This window comes from Colletes gigas, unplaced genomic scaffold (assembly GCF_013123115.1).
Source record: "Colletes gigas isolate AHSC1104 unplaced genomic scaffold, ASM1312311v1 Colletes_gigas_Sc00004, whole genome shotgun sequence".
NCBI classification, from domain to species: Eukaryota; Metazoa; Arthropoda; class Insecta; order Hymenoptera; family Colletidae; genus Colletes; species Colletes gigas.
In genome coordinates, this window is record NW_025106633.1 from 9630595 (window position 1) to 9656209 (window position 25615).

General features: G+C 42.1%; 1 protein-coding gene across 1 annotated transcript in view; it reads right to left on the bottom strand.

Annotated features, from left to right (window-relative positions):
• Positions 1 to 25615, bottom strand: part of LOC122394876 (atrial natriuretic peptide receptor 1-like) — a 48043-nt gene that overhangs the window by 20605 nt on the left and 1823 nt on the right. Inside the window, exons 2-13 of the mRNA XM_043392061.1 lie at positions 25336 to 25506; positions 25083 to 25257; positions 24796 to 25004; positions 7785 to 7899; positions 6735 to 7069; positions 6088 to 6179; positions 5869 to 6007; positions 5631 to 5712; positions 3212 to 3347; positions 2755 to 2832; positions 2525 to 2602; positions 2144 to 2248 (exon numbers count right to left, since the gene is read on the bottom strand). Of these exons, the coding sequence (XP_043247996.1) occupies positions 2144 to 2248; positions 2525 to 2602; positions 2755 to 2832; positions 3212 to 3347; positions 5631 to 5712; positions 5869 to 6007; positions 6088 to 6179; positions 6735 to 7069; positions 7785 to 7899; positions 24796 to 25004; positions 25083 to 25257; positions 25336 to 25417 (1626 nt within the window). The 5' untranslated portion in view covers positions 25418 to 25506. The remainder of the gene's footprint in view (positions 1 to 2143; positions 2249 to 2524; positions 2603 to 2754; positions 2833 to 3211; positions 3348 to 5630; positions 5713 to 5868; positions 6008 to 6087; positions 6180 to 6734; positions 7070 to 7784; positions 7900 to 24795; positions 25005 to 25082; positions 25258 to 25335; positions 25507 to 25615) is intronic.

The following is a 25615-nucleotide window of genomic DNA, read 5'->3' on the forward strand; positions in this document are numbered from 1 at the left end:
CTCTCGAGCAAGTTAAAACATTTCTGAAATATTCCATCGGGAACAAAAAATTGTTTGTGTCTCGAAAAGTAGGAGAGCTTCCGGACCCGTGTTTATATAACCTTTCCTCATGCTTGGGAGAAGCAAACACCGCCAAAGAGGTGGTTATTCGTTGAACCTGAACCTTTTACCATGCACGATGTACTCGTGCATTTTCTTTCTCTGCTTTTACTCGGCAAACGAAGTCGTTGAATAAGAAAACCTGACGCGAGTACGTTCCAACCTTGTGGATAATAAACGAGATAATTAACGATGTACGAGATCGTCGAACGATCTGCCCGAGGCAGCGTCGCGGCCAATTGACGCGTGTTTCGAGCAAACGAGACAAGCCCAAATACGCAAATTCCTGCGAGAAGAGAAATCGAATTAGGTCAACGGAAGTTACGACTCCCACGGCCACGCCACTCGAACGAAACGGTCATTAATTAGCACCGATCTAACAGTAATTTTCTTTGCATGATCGGTATTGTATTTGATCTCGAGTCGCAGATATTTTTCATTTCGTGAAGCTGCAAAAGCTTCGCTCTATCCGTAGCCAAACTGGTATTGCTCGTCCAACGCGCTGTTCCCGACGGCTGAGGTAAATTTTTCTCACCTACCCGCCACCCCTTTCGTTACCTTTGTGTCGGGGATCTATTAACTTCGCGCGACCCATTCATTTTCACTATCCAGCCCTGGTAAATTTAAATTTAAAATCGCGTTACACGCCTCCGAGAAAAGGACGCGTTTTCGATACGACGAGCGCGTTTCTTACGCTAGTGCGTTAGGCTGATTGGGATACACGATCCATAGAACGTGCCGGGAGTCACGTCGCTAAACTTTAAACTGCTCTGTGTCTCCAAAACAAAAGCCTCAAACTTCCCGAATATAACGCACGAATTTTCTGGTTCTCTTCGCGACGAGGAATTTGCGTGTCTCTGAAACGCTACATGCAACAGGAAGCAGAGGAAACGCAAAAGTATTGGCAGACGATCAAGCGTGAGCGCAACGTGCGATACAATGTTGGTGTTACAATGTTGGTGATACAATATTAACCCTTTGCACTCTCGAGGGCTCCACTATGGAGACGATGCAAATAATTTTTAGTTCATAACATGAGGACAAAGACAATCGCAAAAACTATAATATTCTGTAGTGTGTCAGACCCGTTATTTTTATGATACCTGTACAGAAAAGCCAAGATTACAATATTGGAGATTGCTTCGAGAGGTCTGGGTTAGGTCTGGGTTAGATTTGGGTTAGATTTGGGTTAGATTTGGGTTAGGTCTGGGTTAGGTCTGGGTTAGGTCTGGGTTAGGTCTGGATTAGGTCTAGGTTAGCTCTAGATTAGCTCTAGATTAGGTCTGGGTTAGGTCTGGGTTAGGTCTGGACGATTACAAAATGTAATAATTTTATAATTTTTTACATATCATAACATTTGTATCCATAATCAATTAAAAAAATAATATAACGATGACTTTTCTTTCAATGCACATATCATTTACTTATATGTAAATATGATCTTTTCAACTAAAATTGCTTCGAGTTGCTGGTAATATGAATGAAAAAAAAATTCGAGTACAAAGGGTTAAACCGTGCAGTAGGACTCCATTTATTTTCACTTGTTTCTTACAAAATTCTTGCCATTCATTTTTACTGTAATATTGATGGGCAAGTAATTACAAAACCGATAGAGACATATGAATATCTTAAATATCTCAACATACAAAAGAATGGATTTATTCCAGTTTCAAAAACAACTCAATTTATGTGAACGAGTGGTATAAATAGAGTTCTACCGTAACAAAGAAGCGTGTGACGGTGTTGCGTGAGCGTGAATGACAAGCGTTTGAGCGGTTGCAGAGGGAACGCGCGGTTAAATTAGGGCGATCGAACGAATCAGTCTTGGAGAAAGAGTCCGGACAGCGAAAGATCAGAGCGAGACGCGATCAATCTACGCGCTCGAGCGTACTTCGTAGGCGTCCACATTCCAAACGCAACCATACGCGCGACGACGACGCATGCAACGCGTAATTCTCGGTTCTCAGCGGTTTTCTCTCGCCAACGACGAGCTCCCGGAGTTCCCGAGAGTATGTAAAGTAATTCGCGGGAGATATCGACAAACCTGAAGAGATCCTCTGGGACAGTACTCGGTCAAGAGACAGCAATGCGGTGGTTCGACGCAAGCACCGTAAAATCGCGCCAAATGATCATGCTGTAGGTCCTTCATCTATGCAGGGGATGAGAAATGTTATCGGTTGAAAAGGGTTCCATCGAGAGAAACGAATATACGACTGGACGAAAGTGGGGGAAAAAAAAGAGAAAAAAAAACATTAGGATCTACGGAAGCAGGGAGTATTGAGTTTGCCAGTCCGCAGTTTCAACGAGGGAGACAACTTTTCGACTAACTTTCGGCTCCGTTTCTTTCCCTTGTTTTGCTGGAAAGATCGTGACGCCTCGTTGCAAAGTAAATGAAAACGTCCTTGTTCGAGACGACGTTACTCACCCTCTTCAATTCGAGCAACAGCGGTCGCGAGATCTCCACCTTGTTCCTTGGTATCAATTTAATGGCGACTTTCGAGTTCTGCAATAAATCGTGGATTCGACGGTTTATTTTATATCCTTAAATCGAATAAAAACGAGGACTCGGGGGGGCGAAAAATATCTCGATACTTTCTGACGGTTAATTATAAGGTCAAAGATGGCGTCGCTTTACTGTCGATTTAAATGTCGAACCTTGTAAATACCGGTCGGTACGTATGCGTTCTTATCCACCTCGTCCGGCAAGCTCACGTTCTCCTCCAAGTATATGGTCTGCAATGAGAAACAGAAAGATCGTATTCGTTTTAGATTCGCTGGCTCGAAACCTCGATCGGGTAAATGGAGTAAAAATATCGCGACCACGGCCCCGTGTACGTCGTTGAGAAAACGTGGAATAAAATTTGCAACGGATATTCTCGTTTTTTTGAAGAGCTGTCTCGCGGTCGAGTGGTTTCGCGATAAAAAAATAACAAAATAAACCAAACAGACTCGTTTCCCCCGGAGCCCGTTGAAAAATGTGAAACCCGAACGTATCCATGGTAGGTCCCTGAATATTTCATATCGCACGATAATTGTTCTACTCCAATTGTGTCAAAGAAAAATATTGAAAAAAAAAAAAAAAAAAATAAATAAATAAATAAATAATATTCACCAGTTGACTACCGCGCATCTTGTTCGCGATCAACGAATACATGGAACCCCTCGATTTCGCGTTGGGCACGAGGACGATGTCGTTCCAGTGTACCTTCCATGTCATGGAAGCTAATTCAGCCTCGAGCTTAAAGTGCCTGCAATACGAAAGAAACGATTATCGCGACTACTCCGCAGCATCGTTCGAACGCCGTTGGTTTTCGCGGAAAACGAATACCGTTCGAGATTAAACCCGTAGGAAACGCGGACAAACGACGCGTCGTCTCGAGGCAGATGTGTTTCGTCGACGATCCGACTCGATAAGATTATTGCCAGGTCAACAGAGACCAAATAAAACGAGTAAACAGAAAATGGCTAGAGCCAAACCGACGACAACTTTATCCAACACTAGAACTAACCAGTCAAAATTACCCATTCGTAATCTCTAATAAAACCTGTAAAAAATTTTCTATAAGAGAATGAATAAACACTTATTTCCATTGTATTGTACATTTCTTCACGTATTAAATTATAAATATAAATCATAACCTGAAAAGTTTAACCCGTTCCTTTAAAATTAAAGATGGCCGATTTTCAGTGCGGCCAACCGCGGGTGAACCGGTCAAGACACCATAACCTCTTCGCGAGCGTCAAAGACGTCTCCCAGTTCGTTCGTTTCTGCCAGTTAAAATCGTGCGTCCGTTGCCTAGGCGATAAACTCGTACGAACGCTAATAAACCATCGTCTCGCGGCAGATGTTTCATCGAGTATGGTTCGCGGAACGAGCACGAATCCTGCTCGATGGGATTACGAGAGCAAACCGAACGCTGCGGAGCCGGACATACGCAAGTTACGAGCAAATGCATGGAAACAGACCCGGGGATAGTACGGGCCAATTAATTCGCCCGATCGAATCGATTTCCATTCCGCCTTTGAATCGCGCCGACTGCCAGCGTACCTTCGTCGACTCGTACGAATATTCCAAGCCGTAATTAAAAACGCTGAGCCGCGAAGAAACCACGGGAACCGTCTTGCCACGACCGATTCGCGTTTTACGGGCACCGTTTGCACCCGCGAAACTTAAAACGCGCTTAAAACGGATCAACTTCGTTCGCCGCGAATAACAAACTTTATATATCCGATGGTGGGTTCAAACTCGGGACATAATTCGTTCGGGGAGACGGATAAAGGGCGAACGTAAACGTCGAAACGTTTTTCCGGGCCCGTCGACGACGCTGTGTACTTTGGATCGTAACTTCATCGTCGGCGATGAAACTCCGTGAAATAAGACGGTTCCCGGTACACGGAAAGATCCACGCCGGCTTAAGGCGAAACTCTAATCTCGCGACTTATAAGCCGAGTCGATAAGTAACTTTACGTGGTCGCGGAGGATGGTTTTAACTCGTTTAAAAAAAGAAAATGATAAAAAGATATCTTGACGAGAGAAACGGTTACCGTATTTAAAAAAAGCAACTGATAACGATCTGCTGCTAGGCACACGGTATAATTCGAACCGGATAGAAAAGAAAACAAGGTGCACAACATACTTATCGACAATTCGTACACTTTATCGACTGGTAATCAAATAATATTTTAACCCTCTGCACTCCTACGTCGAATAGTAGACATCTTTTCAAACCCAAACCAAAGAGATAATAATTTTCACTGGATATATGAAAATTAAATATAATTGATTTTTTCTTATCATTCAATAATTTTTTTCTATACCATAAGACTATTTCATAAGAATTTTATTGCACTCAATTTTAAAATTTAGTTATTGAAATATTTATAAATAAAAAATTAAATTATATTTATTATTTAATTGTTACACTTGAAAATTAAAAAATACGATCATTTTTAATCAACGCAAATTTCAAATAAAACACTTAAAAGCATTGGGGAGCAGCTGGTAACAAGATTGAAATATAATTTGGAGTGCAAAGGGTTAACAATTACAAATCACGATGAAATTACTTTAATCTTAACCAGTAAATAAAATGTACACATGGAGGATTTTGTTAAAACTTTTTCTAATAATTCTAGGCCAAAAATGAGAAAAATTAAATAAGGTAAATTTCAAATAAAGCACTTAAAAGCATTGGGGAGCAGCTGGTAACAAGATTGAAATATAATTTGGAGTGCAAAGGATTAACAATTATAAATCAAGATGAAATTACTTTAATCTTAACCAGTAAATAAAGTGTACACATAGAGGATTTTGTTAAAACTTTTTCTAATAATTCTAGGCCAAAAATAGGAAAACAGATAACCAAGCTTTTAAGATACTTAACATTTAATATTTCTGCGTATAAAATTGCACGATCAAAAATTGATAAAAGCTTCTAGGGACGTGGACAACACAGTGGAATAATATAACGGAAGCTAGTGAAGCCAACGCAGGCCATAATTAAGAACGTGGATCGTTTGGTTCTGCTTACCTGTATATAAAGACCGAGGCAACGACGAGAACGACGACGATGGAACTTAAAACCATGGAGAGGATCGCGTGTCCTGGAAGCGCTGTCGAACAAAACTGATTGAAACTGCGAGGCCCCCGGTTATGGAAAAGTTTCGGGGAAAACAATCCCGCGAACGTTGGGAACGACTCGGATGAATCGGAGAGAAGTTCGCGGTACGCGTAACGCGACGAGATAACGGAGCTTTTAACGGACTTACAGTTGTCGGGGCACAAGGAGCCGTCGAATCCGCAAGTGGGTGTGTCTGGCGGTGGCTCCGACCGACCACCCGACCAGTGGATTCTCTTCCCGGGGACGTATTCCAACGTTTTATTGGCACCGTAGTAATTGGCGACAATCTACGACAAGAAACGACTCGGAATGATCGTCAAAGGACGCGGCACGCGCTCACCGTTTCCTATGCTAGCGCGATCTTTACCTCGAACTTCGACGTCTCTGGATTCATATCCAAAAGGGAATAGTCCGCTATTCGGTCACCGTTCTCGTCGATATTTACGTCGCCCGTTATACCTAAAACGGATAATTCATTTATTTATCCACAGATTAGAATCCCCTTGTGAAAAAAAAATATAAAAAGTATTTGTAAAAATCTTATAAACCGCACAGGGTATCCACAAATGTCCAAGAAATTTCCACAGCTTTAAGTTAGTTACAAAGAACGCGTATGTGACCTTATAATTTATAAATTACAAATAAATAATATAAATAGAATTTTGTACACACTAAAACTGATATAATTGAACGATCATTGGAAAGTCTAAAATTATCCTTGCAAACATCTTTTGTACTAAAGGGTTTATTCCCTTATTAATATTATTATTTATGAATAATAATAATTTTTTTGCATATTTAGTTACTATAAGTAGTTTGCAATAAAAATGATATCTTGTTAAAAACTGCTATCATGCACCGTTTGGAAGATACACAGCCTTGCCTTCTTTTGCACATAAGCACAGTACATTATCATCCATAGTTACTAGTGAAAGAAGAGGGATCCGAAGTTGCTGATAATAATATTTAATTGGGAGCAACAGAGAAAGTTGAAAGAAAGAAAAAAGGTGTTACCTTTGAAGCTCCTTCCCCACATCCGACGAGTGAGATTACCGCCATCTAGATTGACTTTGCCAGGATGTCCCGGCAGGCTCTCCTTGAGGGCGAGGGCATAAAGGAGAACGGCGTCGTAAAACGCAGTCACGAACGTCGAGACGGAACTGTTTCCAAAAGTGAAATTGTATTTACTCTGCGCTAGGGACTTGACTTCCTGGGAAAAGTTCAAGTACTCGAAATTATCGGGCGTACGCGCCGTGACCGTTAACAGCGCCTGATAAGCCTTTCGCGCCTTCTCGTTCCTCTCGTCCGTGTCCGTGTCCAACCTCCACGGGTCCTTGGAATTGTTGCCGCTGAAACGGCACCGACGAAACAGAAACGTCGTTACGCATTGTTTGCTCGCCGGTCGTGTTCGAACGTCAGCGACATTACCGTCGGAAACTGACCAACGGAGCCGGAGGGGGGTTCGGTCCGTTTCAGACAATGCGCCGACCGGTTAGGCGAACACGAATTCGTCGGGGAAACTGCGGTCTGCGGCTTTTGGTAGATCAAACCAAACTCGATCACGCGGGAACGATTCTCCGATTGTTAACCGTTCAACGGGAAGAAGTACAATAGAAGGCACTAAATTTCTCCCGACGTCAACCCGCACCGATAGCATCCGATTCGTAGAACTGACGTTGGTCGTTTCGTTCTACCAATCGAAGGGGAAAAACCTTGGAATCGTCAAAGTTGTATCATCCCGCATCGATCATCAAAGGAACCGAAAGTATCTTGTCGAGCAAATAGATTCTTCGAATTCCTAACCCTTCCCTTTCTAGTCGAGGATTCTTACAGATTTCACCGTGTTAAATTTTATAGAACATTCTGTATTTATCCGTTGAACAAACAAACATTAAACGAAACGCGAGATACAGGTTAGACTTTAGAAGTTTGCATCTCGTATTGTACGCTAAGTGCATACACATAAATGGGAAACGCGCAGTCGTTAAGCTAATCGTAAGCTCGGGTTTACGACTATTTCATTAGATTTTCGTTTCTCAGTTTCGATAAACACGACCCACTTACCTGGAGGATAGCTCTATGGAGAAAAATACGTATTCGCCGGAGTCAACCATTCCCAGCTCCTCGGCGGCCAACAGAATCTCTCGAATCGTCGTCGAATTTGCACACATCACCACGACTGAAACGAAGGAAATATTTGTTTCGTTTCCCGAACATCCTGTCAATCACGCTTCGAAACGTTTCGTCGAACAACCGTCGCCCTATAGCGCCGCTATACCGTATTTCGACTTTGCTCATCTCGTTCGCGTGTAACCATAACCCAACTCTTCTTTCGAGCATCAATCGCGTCACTGTATTCGATCTACCCCGTCGTATTATTTATTTTATGTGATAGAACTGTGTATAAATGGACCAGTGTCCGTTGAAATAAATAAATAATCTTTCGAAACTCGAAAACTAGAATTCGAACGACACTTTACTTTCAGAACGTCCGAATTTTTCATGAGGGAAACTTTTAAGGTTAGAAGCTGCGCGGTCGAGCTGGCGCAACCGGAACAGAATCTGCCAACGCTTACCAACCGGATGCCTATTAATCGGCTTTATACCGCCAACATTTACCGACCGGAAGCTTGTTAACAATCAAGAAAATAAAGAAACGTTGTTAAATTTAATTATCTAGTAATAATTCAAAGCGAATTATATAGGAAACATTTTCACAAATGATTTAACATTTCTATGGGTGTAAGAAAAGGCGCGATAATCTAGAGTGAACCGTTAGCGGTCGGTAAAGTGTTGAGAAGCAAGAATCGTTTAAAGGTTAAAATTGCAAGAGTACGAATACTCCAGAGACTCGCTGTATTTAAATAAAACGGGGACGCAACACGAGTGGAACTTACTCCTGGCGGATTTCGAGACGAAGGCGAGCAGGTCTCTGTAATCGGCGGCGGCGGTCGTTTCTTGGTTAAAGCTTCTATGAACCGGCGTCTGGTTCAGAGCGGTGAAAATCGCCCCCAAAGTGAAGTGACACTCGGAGTTGCCGCGACTGCTGGCCATCGCGTGGTTGTGATAGAGAAGTCCGGCGATTTTCCATCCGAAACGTCTCAACATGTGCCTGAGTGCGTCGCCCACCAGTCGATGGGAGCCCATCATCCTGGTCAGAGTGGGATAGTGTTCGCCCTTGTATCGAAACGCCTCGGCCTGGCCGCCCGCCGTCAACACGGGTATTCCCCATACTCCGGCGTATCTTGCGACCGGGGCGATCACGTACTCGCAAACGGGACCCAGGAAGGCATCTGCGTTCAGAAAAATCTCGCTATTCGATCCGAGGACCACTGTCTGTCGTTCTCGTTCGAACCGAATCCCGGTATTCGAAGTAACGACCCCTCGGAATCGAAACTATGCCCGCCGTGCGTCCAGACGCTTAATTCGACGATTCAATTTCATCCGGGAACTTGGTTCCGCCCCCGTTTTCCATCGGTACTCTTTGTTCGTCGCGCTCCTTTTGCGTCTTAACGATTCTTCTCCGTGTCTCGCTCTCGTTCGGGGAAGTACTCTAATTTCGTTTGATTAAATTCACACCCGGTTTGTAGCCAGACGACGAAAATTGGAATTATCCATCTCCGTTTCGATGGCTGAACACAGCGAGCGGAGAAACCGAGGTCCAGACACCGAGGATATCGACCCGGGTTCGCCTAACGTACGCCAACCGACCGATCGACGATTAAGGTTATGTGTTAGGTTATGTGTATGCACGCTCGACCGTGCCGTGTGCATAGGCGTTTCGCGATACTCTGCGTCTTCAATGATCGATCGATCGAATCGCTCCGTACCCCAACGAGAATTTCGGGGCTATCGTGCACCAATCACGGCGCAATATTTTCACGAGAAGAAACACATTCAGAAAGGTAACCTATAACGACTACTTTTTCTCGAGCAAAGTACGATCATTATCGACGAACATTTCCATCGTTCCGATTAGAATTTTTTCTACGTTTACGGCCTGTTGCGTTTTGACAAATTTAAAAAATGAATTACTAGTGCACGTTGTTGGCAACGCGACCGTCGTATCCTCGTAAAAATATGACGCGTCGGGACGCCCGGGGCAGTAAACATCGCCGATGATACCAGCGGTGGATAAAACGAGGGGGAAATATAGGAGACAACGCCGGTGACCGCCACAAAGGGCGAAGCGATTCTCAAAGGAGCTACTTTCGAATTCAATCGGAAGCAGCCGCACGGTCCGTGGACGAGTCGCCTCGAAAAGGAGAACGGCGTGTTTTCATAGTGTCCGTGCAACTCGACGACCTACGTCCTTTGACTCTCGCCGCACGACGGAACAAAGAACCGTTTCTCTTATTTCGGGACCTTTGACTTCGTGGCTGAAATTTAGATACGCGAGAGTGGAACGGGGGGATAGTGTTCTGCTTAACGATGTGTCCCGCGGGAGCCGACCAGTCGGAACGAAAATGCTTCGACGACTGAATTTCGCTGTAACCGATCGATTCGCGGAACGAGTGGGATCGAACCGACGAGAAATACGTCGAAACGATGCGGTCGAGGAGGAATCTGGAGACGAACTTGATGACTCCAGCGTGTGTTCGATCGTGGCCGCTTTTACTACCGTCGTCGCGTAAACACAGCCTAGCGCAGCAGACCAGCCATCTACGAAACGATCGCGCGCGACCATCGGAGCGCCGTCGACGGGAGAATTTCGTTCTAACGATATTTCCTGCGACGTTTTATTCGTGTTTCTGGCGAAACGGCCGGACGTCGGACCGTCGATTTACGGTATACGCGAGAGATCCGACAAATTATGGCCCCGTGATCCAGACCCGATCTATTATTCTACCCGATAGGAATGATTTTTTTATTTATCGTCGAAAGGGACGATAGCTTTTGGATGCAGTAGGAAACGTCACGTTCGTTACAAATGTCACATGTACGGTACTCTCGTGTATTCGTACGCTATAGTAGGTTCACATTTGGGACCTCTTCTATTTATAATATATATTAATAATACTTCTAAGGTACAGGTAACCCTCCTATAACACGATAGATAGGTTCCTAGAAAACGCCGTGTTGAACCAGTATAAAAATGGAAGTTTTCCGAAAACTTATTAACAATAAATATTTTTTTAAATTCTACATAAGTATACTATTTTAATTTAACGTAAGCTTAATTTAATAAATTATAATTTGTTTATACAGGGTGTTTGATTACCCCTGGGAAAAATTTTAATGGGAGATTGAAGGTTCGTTAAAAAATTATTAAAAATTTCAATTAAAAAGTTTCAAATCGTTCTAAAAAAATTATTTTTAGTTGTAGGGGCCAATTACAATCAATTTTAGTGAATAGACATAACCTCGAAATCCTACCCATTTTCGAGAAAAAAATTTGAGTAGGTGTGAAATTTTTCGACGATAAAAAAATTTTTCAAATCGTCCTAAAAAAAATATTTTCGGCTTCAGAGGTCGATTATAAACATTTTTGGTCATTACACATACCCCCGAAATCCTTCGCACTTTCGAGAAAAAAATTCCTGACCGAAAATCTGATGTGAAGCCCCTAGAAATTTCATGCGAATCTTTAAAATGCCATAACTTCCGAACGGATTGAGGGATTTCAATGTTTCAAAAAGCAAACAACGCGTATTTTGATGAAGAATACGCAGAAATTCTAAAAATATTCTAAAAGTTATTCCTTGACACCGCAAAATGAGAAAAACCCCATATAAATAGTCAAATTTCCAAACTGCCATAACTTCTACAATAGTGAACGTATTTCATTGAAACTTTTTTCTAAAGTAGAGCTCATGAGTAGCTACAAAAAAGTATTAGACAACTTTTCTGTAGGGTGTCACATAAAATTACTAAAAATGAAAAACGAATTCTAAGAAAAATCGACAGGGGGTAGGTGCCTAAATTTTGCGACGAAATTGAAAAGATTCAAACCGTTCTGAAAAAATTATTTTCGGTTGCGGGAGTCAATTGCAATCATTTTTGGTGAATAGACATACCCCCGAAATCCTACCCAGTTTCTAGAAAAAAATTCGAGAAGATGTGAAGTTTTTCGGCAAAATTGAAAAGATTCAAATCGCTCCAAAAAAATTATTTTTGTTCGCGGAGCTCAATTATAATCAGTTTTTATCATTAGACATACCCTCGAAATCCTAACCACTTTCGTGAAAAAAATTCGAGAAGGTGTGAAATTTTTTGGCAAAATTGGAAAGATTCAAATCGTTCTGAAAAAATTATTTTCCATTGCGGGGGTCAATTGCAATCATTTTTGGTGAATAGACATACCCCCAAAATCCTACGGAGTTTCGAGAAAAAAATTCGAGAAGGTATGAAATTTTACGACGTTAAAAAAAATTTCAAATGATTCTAAAAAAATTATTTTTAGTTGTGGGGGTCAATTACAATCATTTTTGGTGATTAGACATATCCCCGAATTCCTGCGCATTTTCGAGAAAAAAATTCAGTACGAGCGGAACTTTAAATGTCAATAACTTTTTAACAAAGCCTCCATTAACAAATTGGTTTTCTTGACTTTCGTCCTATTTTGGCCTCCAGAATCGCCCATTACAATTTTAAATAAATAAATGAATAATAATAACAATGGTAATTCACTATAGACGAAAAGAAATTCGTTCATTACGAATTCTTTCCATTTATTTCTCTGTTTATCACACCGTATTACTAGTTTTTTTATCTAGTTATATTTGCAGTTTTTTCAACCAGTATAATTAATCAGAAAAAAACTTTTTTCATTTACAGTGAATCGCTATCGAGGAGGGCGGATCTTCCGGCAGCAATAAATTATTCCATTATTGTCCAACATTATCTTTGCAACGTAGAGGTTAAAAAAAATCTTTGAGATTATCGGTATCGGGGATATTTGTTCTGCAGTTGACGGACTCCCGTGTCGAGATCAACGGATCAACGGGGACAGTCGGCGCGTTTTAATCGTAACTGCGAGGAGCAAGGGATTATGGCTGTGACACGGGAACACCCACCCAGTTCGTACGCGATAAATCTAGGAAATTTGTACCGGGGCGTGTTCAATTACGACGGAGACGTTATTAAAGCGAGGACACGCCGGATAATTGAACAATATTCAATGCACGAACGGAACCCGGAGTGTCGTGTAAAAGTTTAACGGCGGATGTGTCTCGAAAGTGACGGGAGACTGCGGACATAATACGACCGAGAACTTTAAAAGCTTCCCCGCTATATTGTAACGATGCTCGTTAAACGAGAAAGACGAGGTAAATGAAACGCCCAGGTCTCTTACTCCACTTACGCCAGTTGGCCTAGACAGGATCCAGAAAATACTCGAATGTTCTTTTTTTTAAATAATTTCTTACATAACGTTTCAATGAAGTCCAAAATTATCGTCCGTTTTCTGAGGAAGAATTAGCTAATAAATGTTTTATTATTATTTTTTAGACGAAGAACAAAGTTTGGATGAAGATCGTACCGTCGAGAACTTCCAATTTCAAATAGCTGGTACCGTAATTACGAATGTCCGTTTCGCTTCCGCCATTGTACACGGAAATAACAAGATAAGTTTGCCATTTAGACGGAAGGAATTTTTAAACGGATCTCATGCCACGATTTCGAAACTGTTCCTTCGTTTGCTCTACATTGTATTATCATCTGCCGCAAAGTTTAACGACATTGTCTTCTTCTGCTACTTGAAAAAAGATTCTCCGCCCCCCGCGGTTGCAACGACACGAATTTTATTACTGTTATCAATTTATTCGTGGGAAGAATCCTTTAGTGCTAAAAAGGAAATAATGTACAAGAGAAAACAAAATAAAAATTATACAAGAGAGTCTGAGATAGATTTTCAAGACCAGCTATTATTTTTTTAGTGGGTCCACCCTTTTAAGAATCGCGGTTGGACGACGAAAACTCATATCGATATGGGGTATGGTGAATACACGAATCCCGGCGTACGACGCGGTAAGCTTTTATCGCATTGTTTATGCAGAGGCTGTGTCGACGTTTCGCGTACGGCGTAAAGAGGATTCCGTTATATGGTGGACGCGTTTGGCGAATATTCCATGGCGAAAGATCGAGGGGAGAGAGAAACGAGGCGATTCCTCGTTTGATGGAACGAATCGCTTTGCGCGTGCAAGACGGCGATTCGGTTAATTCGCGTAGGGAACGACGACGACTAATTAAGCAGAATTGAAGAGATATTTAACCATCTCGAGGTTGAGGGCACACGAGGAGGGAAGCAGACGAGAAAAACTGGCGCGAAAGTCACGGAGCCGGCCTTTGGTTGACTGACCGGCCACCGGAGCCACGACGCGTACATACGCGGTAGCGTCGCGGCGCAGCTGCACGTCGACGACGACGAGTATGACGTCAACTTGTTTCTATTCGACGAGACAGCCGTGCGCGACGTTAACGATCAAACGAGCCTCGATTGAACCAAACTGATCCGTAACCGGTGTACCATCGTCGTCTCCGGCCCCGCGATTTATTCTGGACTCCTACCAGGCTCTCGCCTATCGGTATCGATCGATCGATCATCGTACTCGATAACGAGACGCTCGATAACACCGACGGATCACCGAACGGAAAGAAAGAAACAATGACGTTCCGCGCCGTAAACAATTCTAATTATAGACGGCGCGATAAGAATCGCGTCTGTCAAACGGGGACGAGCGCCGGCGATTTTCTGGGCAGAAATCGACGCTGGCCGGGGCGTCGCGAGTCCGAGGGAAATAAGCACCGAGGAGAGCTCGTTCGAGCGAGAAAAAGGCGACGATTGGGCAACAAAACACCGTCGACGGTGGATTTATTACGGCGACCTACCAGTCACTTTCCTTATTAATATTTTTTACGCTAAAGTTACTCGATTCGATGGGTTTCAGATTCTAATAATGTTAGAGAAGTCGCAAATATTATTTGTTAATTGTTTATATTGAATTTAAATGCTGTAATGTTATCAATATACATGCTTTAATTAAAAGGAAATGAGTGCAATCAATGTTTCTAAATCTGACGTTAACAAGAAAATAAATACAAATATATAGGAAAAATTTTAATGGGAGATTCTAGAGGAAAAATAAGACCAAAATCAAGAATATCAATTTCTTGACTGAGGCTTCATTAAAAAGTTATTAAAATATTAAATTAAAAATTTCAAATCATTCTGAAAAAATTATTTTTGATCGCGGGAATCAATTACAATTATTTTTGGTCATTAGACATACCCTCGAAATCCTAACCACTTTCCTGAAAAAAATTCGAGAAGGTGTGAAGTTTTTCGACAAAATTGGAAAATTTCAAATCGTTTTGGAAAAATTATTTTTGGTCGCGGGGCTCAATTACAAACATTTTAGGTGAATAGACATACTCCCGAAATCCTAACCACTTTCGTGAAAAAAATTCGAGAAGATGTGAAATTTTTCGACGAAATTAAAAAGTTTCAAATCCTTCTAAAAAAATTATTTTCTGTTGCGGGGGTTAATTACAAACATTTTTGGTGAATAGACATACTCCCGAAATCCTATCCATTTTCCAGAAAAAAATTCGAATAGATAGTGAAATTTTTCGTGAAATTAAAAAGTTTCAAATCCTTCTAAAAAAATTATTTTCAGTTGCGGGGGTTAATTACAAACATTTTTGATGAATAGACATACCCCTGAAATCCTATCCATTTTCCAGAAAAAAATTCGAATAGATAGTGAAATTTTTTGTGAAATTAAAAAGTTTCAAATCCTTCTAAAAAAAATATTTTCAGTTGCGGGGGTTAATTACAAACATTTTTGGTGAATAGACATACTCCCGAAATCCTACCCACTTTCGAGAAAAAAATTCAGTACAGGCGGAACTTTAAACATTAATAACTTTTTAACAAAGCCTCCATCAACAAATTGCTATTCTTGATTTTCGTCTCATTTTGGCCTCTAGAATCTCCCATTAAAATTTTTCCCAAGAGTTACCGTACACTCTGTATTCAAAAATGAAAGATGAGAAAATAAAAATAATAAGTATATAAATGTCGAGGAATTTTATTAGCTAAAATTTTATTTAGTTATTCGCGCTGACGGTGCTAAAAACAAATATAGTATTTGTAGTAGCTGGCCGGTAGATATCGTAAAATTTTATCGATACTTTCGACGTGTAATAAAATAGAAAATCCCTAGAGGCGCATAATTGCGTATTGACCCCCTATCTGAATCATGGTACCCGCACAACTGTAAACCAATAACGAATATACACATATGTGGGTATAATTACAAAGAAAATATACAGTTCTCTGTTATAATTGTCAATTTTGGTCTAATTTAATATCGCGTGAAAAAATCGAGTCGTTTTTTCTGGTAGCGGCGCGTAATTTGATTTGGACGATGCAAATCACTTTTTACTTCACTCTGAATTGTGTAAATAGAATGATTAGTAATGCAAATTTTTTACACACTAAAACAATCATTAGAAACTCTAAGATTATCCTTTGCAACATATTGTAAATTAATCTATTTTGTTACATTCACCAAGCGATAATGTTTCACTATGTAAATCCACATCTGTAGTTCCTTGCATATTACATCTTTGTACCAAAGGGTTTAATACCCGTTAATAAATGAATGAACGAATGAAATTATCGATTTACAGGGTGTTTCGTGGAATTCACGGACAGGCAATCGAAACCGATGCGTACAGTGTAAACTGAACACGTAACCCATTAGCGTAAAGAGAATCGATCTCGCGTCCCGAGCTATACGTAGCTACTTCCGGAACGTTTTAACCGCGCTTTAACTCCTGCGACAATTACCGTTTTGTGTTTTTAGTTCATTTACGAAAGAGTTGGTCCGTTCAGTGAATCGTTAAATAAACCGGCTAACTGGATGTAGCAACGTTTCGTGCACTTTTCAACTTGCGAAATTTTTATAATAAATATGTTTCCACTGGACCTTAAAAACCGATACGTTCCAATTATGTTAATATTTCCTCGAAATTGCTCGTAATTTGGACGAAGCAGCTTGATACGAAGAGGATAAAAATTCACTAATTCTGGAATAAGTCTCGAACGCGTTTCTGTGTGAAAGAACGGTGTTTTGGACAGTTGCTCTAATAGAAGTTAATCTCGCGAGGTAGTCTTATCTCTATTTACCAAATCACCCTAATCGGATGCAGTTATATCGGTACCAGCGATAACACGTCACACGAACATATTTTACCGTGTGTTATTTCGTCTGTTGACTTTTGAGAAATTTCGAGGTCAGATAAGCAAGCCATTTGGTACTTTTGTCGCTTACTAATTTCTTTTTTCAATCAATGGGGTTTTCCCCCTTGTAGATAAATAGATAAATCTGTTTTCGTACGTGGAGATTTGCATTTTTCTGGTTGGCACGATCGCTGGGGCACCCTGTACAATAATACTACCGTAAGGGTATACGAAAGTATTCATAAAAATTTTTATGACGCTCCCCCTGAGTTTGTGATATTTCCTACATTATTCACGACGTCGAAATTTATCGTTTGCTCGATATTTTCTTCTCTTATTAAGTATGATTGATTCAACCTCGCTTGCTCGATGTTTGCCAGGGGTCTCGAGTGCATCTTATTTACATGCTTATGGTGTTTACGAGGGGAACCTATGCTCTCGATGGTGGTCACCGGTGGAAGACACTCTGAACTTACCAGTTAATGCTTGTAAAATTGTAAATAGCGCTAGTTTAATTGTAAAACATTCGCCATCGAATTATGGAATATTTCTGTGTTTTTAGAGTTTGATCAACGGTGTTAATGGCGATGCTTTGGAGATTGGTCGATGTTCGATACCGTGGCTGGCCAAAGTTGGAGGGAACTAGGTCTTCCAGGAGGTCCCGTGTGTCTCTTTTGTTCAGAAACTGCGATATCTCACGGATTGAAAAACACAAACGTACAGTCGTGGACCAAAGCACAGTGGAACACATGGTACAATGTATCCAAGAAGATAGCTTGAAAATCGGGTCAAATTGGACACACGTTTACATGAAATTAAATCGTGGTTTCGATACTATTTCGATTGATTAGGTCTGGGTTAGGTCTGGGTTAGGTCTGAGTTAAGTCTGGGTTAGGTCTGGTTTAGGTCTGGTTTAGGTCTGGGTTAGGTCTGGGTTAGGTCTGAGTTAGGTCTGGTTTAGGTCTGGGTTAGGTCTGGTTTAGGTCTGGGTTAGGTCTGAGTTAGGTCTGAGTTAGGTCTGTGTTACGTCTGAGTTCGGTCTGGTTTAGGTCTGGTTTAGGTCTGGGTTAGGTCTGGGTTAGGTCTGGGTTAGGTCTGAGTTAGGTCTGGGTTAGGTCTGGGTTAGCTCTAGATTAGGTCTGGGTTAGGTCTGGGTTAGCTCTAGATTAGGTCTGGGTTAGGTCTGGGTTAGCTCTAGATTAGGTCTGGGTTAGGTCTGGTCACTTTCTATTTTGAACAGTTACCACACAACGTTTGGATCTCAAAATTGTGTCATGCAAATTTTGCACACACTAAAAACAGATTTAATTGAACAGTCATGAGAAAGTCTAAGATTATCCTTGGAACGTATTGTAAATTAATTTATTTTGTTAAAGCGATAATGTTCGACATTTCCAGTTCCTTACTTATTCCCTCATAAATAACGAATAATAACGAAAAATTCCTAGCTATTTCCACTGTTTACTTTGGTCCCCGACAAGCAGGAGGCCAAGTTCCAACAATCAATAGTCTAACAATCGGCCATTTTCCAAAGCATCGACTTGTGCCTCGTGTTAGAACAAAAATGGCAGAAAGCAGTGGGAAAAAGAAAGGGATGACCTGCCGTCCGGTTGATGTAGAACTCGAAAGCAGCCAAGGCCCCATAGGTGCTGGAGCACCGTGAGTCCCGATGATCGACCTTGATGTTCCATCCAGGTAGAGGTCCCTTCGTCGAGCTGACCGCCCTCACAGCTAAGAGAACAGCGGGAAGAACTCTGGGCAAGCTCTGCTCGTAACGTGGATCGGCTGGAGCGATCACCGCCAGCTTCACCGGTTCCCTTCTCACCGGTGGCAGTTGCTCTTCCATGCATTCCTTCGACGACGGTTGCATCGTCGTCAGGATGTTCGTCGTGTCGGGATTCGCTCCAGCGCTGGCACACATCGTCGTCAGAAGCAACGTCGTCAACCTCATCGACGCGTTCCCGCCGCGTCTGCAGCACTTTCCACGTCCCGTCGCCATCGCCATCGACCTGGATCACGATTCCTCGCGCGTTTTCAACCACGATCGTTCCCCGAACCGCTTCCAGTCAGCCTCTTATCCGTCGCGGCGGATTCCTCGGGGCTCGCGGCCGCCATCTTTCCTCGCGTCTCGCGTCCTTCGAGAAGCAGACGATCTTGGGACTTCTTGGGGACCGATCAAGTCTTTCTTTGGGGTTTTTTTAGAATACAAGTCCTTGGAAAGAGTCTACGAATCAATTTTTCGTGGTTGCTTCCGCTCGAATTCCCACTCTTTCGCCGCCATTTTGGCGTCTCGAAGCAGAGAAACGTCGGGTAAAAATTGTGGGTGATCAATCTTTCGATGAATTTAATTTGTTATTTAGATACGACGAATTACACGATCGCTAAAAGTATTGTTGAAACATTGAATATACTTTAGCTCTGTATGTTCTTCGAATTGCTAAAGTTGAAAGAAAATGGATAGATTGTGATTGACTAAAGTTTCGCCATTTTGCCGTCTCGAAGCAGAGAAACGTCGGGTAAAAATTGTGGGCGATCAATCTTTCGAAGAATTTAGGTTGTTCAATTACACGATCGCTAAGAGTATTGTTGAAACATTGAATATACTTTAACTCTGTATATTTTTCGAATTGCTAAAGTTGAAAGAAAATGGATAGATTGTGATTGACTAAAGTTTCGCCATTTTGGCGTCTCGAAGCAGAGAAACGTCGGGTAAAAATTGTGGGTGATCAAGCTTTCGAAGAATTTAGTTTGTTATTTAGATACCACGAATTACACGATCTCTAAGGTATTATTGAAACTTTGAACTTCTTTGAAACCTTAACTCTGTACATTCTTCGAATTGCTAAAGTTGAATAAAGAAAATGGATAGATTGTGATTGACTAAAGCAAAACGGAAGAGTTTAAATTTACTGCGACACCGCGGACCGGAAATATTGCAAAAGGCACGTGTCCTTGCGTTCGATCCAATTTGAAATGTGATATTTGTGGATGTGAAGACACACGCGATAATAAACATGATACTGCACCACGCGCTATCTTTAGTTTCTCGTTTATAGCGATTTTCTAATTGCAGCGAATAGTATACAAATGGCGCGGGAATGAGTAAACGAGTATTCGATCCAGATCGTTTTTCACCAACTTTCACGGTAAATGGACGAAATCATAGCACGCTTAAGCGAATCGAAATTAGACTGTTTTTTCCAGAATTTCGAAGTTAAAAGAAGACGTGAAATCGTTGATGGTTTATTGTAACTTTAACACGGAAAAGAATTTTTCGACCTGAACTTCCACGGTAAACGAAATTGCAGACATAGCGACGAACGTTCGGAATGTCAGCTGTCGTATTCTTTGGAAACGCAAAACTACGATATTCGTGGACCGTGCGAAAACCTGCAACCAGGCACTATTCGATAGAAAAAACAGAGAATTCGATTCGAACGGGATAATATTGTTTACCGCCACAACGATTTACGGGGGGGAAAAAGGTTGATTCGGACTCCGGAATCGATCGCGACGGCAAAGCAGATTTAAATCCTATAAAAGAACAAATTAACGAACGCGCGGGATTATTGAAATTCACTTCCCAGCGCGATAATTCTCGGTCTATCGGGCTGGAAGTCATCGAAATATGTTTTGCACCCGGGCTTTGAATAGCAATTTGTTCGGGAACTTGCACGAATGTTCAACGATCGACACGAACAAGATTAGATGTTAAAGAAAATTAATCTGGATGGAATTCTTGAATTTTAACGGGACTGTAAAAATTCCATGAGAAAAGTGGGTATGCTAAGAACAGAGTTTGAGAGGTTTGGGGCGTTAAATCATTGATTAATTTAAAATATGCAAATACTGTTTTTGGAATAACACGTAAGTTCGCGTAATTGGGGATCTCCTACTCGCCTAATCCGTCGGGACGAGATTCTTTAAACTTTTTCGAGGGATTAACAGCGTTGTGGTCCCTTCGAGGACGCGAATTGGCACTGCAACACGGTTCGAATCAGATCGACGGAAGTTACGATTTCCGTAACGCGAACGGGGGGGAAATAACATTACCGATATCGAAGGAAAGGGACTCTGGTCTCGCGTTTCCGCGCGAGGATCGAACGGCCAACGAAAAGAGAAACGGCTGCGAACGAAGTTGTCTCGCGAATCGAGAATTTCGAAACGGCTCGACGTCCCGTGAATTCGCGATTCTCGTCGAAACGGAATACCAAAACGATCGAGAGGAAGAAAATAGACCTGAGAAATTAAGAATTTTGTTACGATCGATGGGTGTGGTGTGTTTGGAAGCAAATGACACGTGAATCGTCTCTCTGCCGGAAGCTTTCTCTTTCCATAAGATCGAAGAATGCCGCGATAAAAAAAACAAAGAGAAAGCCTCGAAACGCGCACCTTCGAAAGGAACCGTTGGGAGGGCGTTTATGCATCGATTACCGCGCACTTCTAATTGGCGTACGGCTACGGTATAGTTCGCCAATGTAGAGTCATCGCGCGCGAAATGTTATCGAACGCGATTCTCGTGAACGGGAGGACCGGAAGGGAATCGGTCCCGAGGATCGAGAGAACCACGTGGAACGTTGGCGGAAATACTCGAACGTCTCCCCTTTGTTGCGGTATAGTTCCGGGGGTACAGAGACGAGGGGACTCGCGAGATTCGTATGGTTTTGCAAATGAAAGAAAATAGTGTTTTGGGAGGCTCCGGAGGCGAGCTTACGAGTTAGCTCGGGGCGCGCGATTGAAACTGAGGCGGTTCGAGCGCTCGAGAGGAAGCAGCCCGCTCCGAATCGTCGCCGATCGTCCTCTTCCTTTTCATCCGCCTCCTCGTGGTCCTTCTGTCTTTCTCTGACCCCGACCACACGTTCAGGGCAGCCTCTGCATATACACGTTCCCGCGTCCATCCACAGACATAGGTAACGGAGCAACGGGGCAACGCATGCGTCCGATCTTCGCACGCCCTCCGACGTTCTATGTATCGCGCTTTCGACACCTTCGTTCCGCGTTCAATTCTCGATGCATCGCTACGCGTCACCCTGTTCGAACGTTTCGACCTATCGTCACGCGCGTATCGATCCCCGTACCAATTCGCGATCGTACGTTTCAAGAACGAACGATCGAAACGAGGAATGAATTCCGGGAAATTAAATCAAATTATTAATTTTTTATTCGCGAATAAATGCGCGAATAAATTGGATACGATCTGACTTACCGACGAACGCGGCGGGGAAGTCCTGCAGGTCACCGATTATCGACAGAAGGTATTTCTAGCAATAGAGGAGGCGGTTTGTTCTTTCAATTAGCCGCGGCGTTTGAATACGGCGAGCAGATTGTTCGATAGCCTTTGGTAATTTTAATGTTTAGAAATAAATTAACCCTTTTAGTGCCGAACGACGATATATCGTTGCGTATTCGATGGTGCCTTATTCTTCGCATTAGGAGAAAGCTCTGTCTCGAAAAAAAATTTATAAAACATTGTAAAGGGTCTGACTTTATTGCAAAAGCATTTGAAAAATTATTTTTGGGTTTAACTTTTTGCCCCAGAAACGTATGTATTCTGGAGTCGTCATATTATACGGAGTGTTCGACCAACCCTGGGAAAAATTTTAATAGGAGATTCTAGAGGCCAAAATAAGGCGAAAATGAAGAATATCAGTTTCTTGACCGAGGCCTCGTTAAAAAGTTATTAACAATTAAATTAAAAAATTTCAAACCGTTTTGGAAAAATTATTTTCGGTTGCAGGGGTCAGTTACAATTATTTCGGGTGAATAGACATACCCCCGAAATCCTAACCACTTTCGAGAAAAAAATTCGAGTAGGTACTGAACTTTTTAGATGAAATTAAAATATTTAGAATCACGCTAAAAAAATTATATTTAGTTACAGGGGTCAATTACAATCATTTTTGATCATTACACATACCCCCGAAATCCTACTCATTTTCTAGAAAAAAATTCGAGAAGATGTGAAATTTTTCGACGGGAAAAAAAAATTTCAAATCGTTTTGGAAAAATTATTTTCGGTTGCAGGGGCCAGTTACAATTATTTCGGGTGAATAGACATACCCCCGAAATCCTACCCACTTTCTAGAAAAAAATTCCTTACCGAAAATCTAATGTTAGGCCAGAAATGGTTACCTTCAAAACATCATAACTCCTGAACGGATTGGAGGATTGTAATGTTTCGAGCGGCAAACAACGCTTATTTTGCTTGAGAATATGTAGAAATCGCAAAAATATTCGAAAAGTTGTTCCTTAATCCCGCAAAATGCGCAAAAACCCCATAAAAATGGTCCAATTTTCAAACTGCCATAACTTCTACAATAGTGAACGTATCTCATTGAAACTTTTTTCTAAAGTAGAGCTCATGGGTAGCTATAAAAATGTATCAGACAACTTTTCTGTACGGCGTCAAATAAAATTACTAAAACTCAAAAACGAAATTTAAGAAAAATCGACAGGGTAGGTCTGGATTAGGTCTGGGTTAGGTCTGGGTTAGATCTGTGAAATTTTTCAACTGGAAAAAGAATTTCAAATTGTTCTGGAGGATGGATGAGGAACACATCTGTAGTTCCTTGCATATTACATCTTTGTACTAAAGGGTTTAATACCCGTTAATAAATGAATAAATAAATAAATTATTATAAGGAATTATAAAGGTAACCTCAACAAACGTAATAAGTTGAATATGTACGATGAAATGGTGTCTGATACGCACACGTGACACTGGCCAAAGTCTGCTCACGTATACGTGACAGCGGCCATTAAAGTATTAAGATACAAAACGAACAGAAAAGTTACTAAAAGCGTATAGAGATACCGGAGTGGTTTGAATGGCGGTTAAAAGAATCTGGAGACCAACGATCCTCGCGAATTGTTATCTGGTAGATGGGAGCAACGAGCCTGGAGGGTCGATCGAACGCAGGAATCCTTGTAACGGTTTGCACAGATATCGATCGCGGTTATATTTTTCGCATTCATTGAGGAAACGTATAAATATAGTAATCGTGACGCGTTCGAGACGCATCGTACGGTAAAAAGAGCAATAATAGAAATGCTTCGACTCGGCGATAACGCGTACCGATAACGCGCACGAAACCGTCGCGATAAGGCTCCGCCTCGTCTAATTGATATGGGCAATTAGACGAACAAATACGCGAGTACTTCATCCTTCTCGGCTGAAGGAAGCGCCGTGGCCCGGGTCCGGGAAGAGTTTGCTTTGCGAATTGCGAGCGTTTCGATTTTTTCGACTCCCCTTTCGTGTACTCGATAACACACGAGCTTCGATAGCAGACGAAAGAACGAAAAAGGGGATGTTAAAAGCCGCGAATGAGTCTCGACGTGATCGATGACCTTAATGCGGACGCGTCGGATCCACGCGTGTGTACGTACGCGCGAATCAGAATCGTCGTTAAATTTTCGAAGCAATTTTCCGTGTCCCCTTTTAACGTCGCTTCGATTAACCCCGACGCGAGCAACGATAATCAAATGTACGTTCACGAAACGTCGAGATAAAATTCATAGCGAAATTACCTTTCCGCCTCGATACGACCAAGTTTGGTCGAGTATATTTTCTTTCGAATAAAAAACTATTCCTTTGATCTCGAGTCAGAATTCGGAAATTTCATTTACCGTGAAATGTGTTCCACGACGAAGCGTTTTACAATGTTTGAAACATTGTTTTTAACGGTTTGACCAGGGTAAAAGTTTCCTCTGTACAGCCTCGAGTATCTAAAATCTTAGATGGCAATGATAATGGAGTGATACGACCGGGTCGATAGGTTCCAGAGCGTATCGCGTTTGGAAAATCTGAGAGCGACGGGTTTATGGTCGACGGAACATGTCCAAGTCGAAAATAGACGTACGAGGATAGAGAAAAAAATGGCAACTTACCGCTGTACCAGTTGCCCACGTGATCCCTCAACGCCTCTGGATAGTCTCCGACCACGGTAGTCTCGAGATCAAACGTGCCAAACGAGAAGTTCGGCTGCTTCTTAATAAATTCCACCATGGACTTCATCATCAGCTGACAGGTGTGCCTGCCGGCGACCTGGCTCTGACCGTTCGTGGCGTAAACCAGATGCACCTTACGCCATTCATAACTGACGGCAGAGAAAGAAATATAGAAATATTATAGAAAGAAATTTAGAAATATTTTAGAAAGAGAATCGTACACGCACCGGTTCATCACGTCCAAGAAAAGATTCGCGAGGTCCCTGAACGCCAGACTACCGATTCTGGTCGTCATGAAGTACTCGTCCTTGCATTCGGTCTTCTTCTCCGTGAAGTCGTAGGTGAAGCCACCGGTGGTGATCAAAGGAGCGCCGAAAAACTTCACCACTCTGCCCACGGCCGCTGAAAACGTTCCAACGGTCGGTCGTTGATCGATTTTAACGTGTTACGAGCAAATCTCGGACTTGTTGGATGGCTTACCCACGCAATAGTCGCACGCAGGGCCCAGAAACAGATGCACGCAGTTGGAGAAGCCGTCGATGGCGGCGATCTGCGCGTACATGGCGTCGCAGTGGTCGTCGTGGGGGTGAAACTTGAGCCTCAGCCAGGGGGGCAGCAGTCCTCGCGAGCGGGCCTCCACCACGGCCAGATCTGCAAAATCAATTAATCGGTCAGACTACCAGCTTTCGTGGATTTCAAAAATTTATCAAGATTGGTCCCCTGAAGTCACGTGTATTTGCTTTTCTCTTTTTTTGACCCG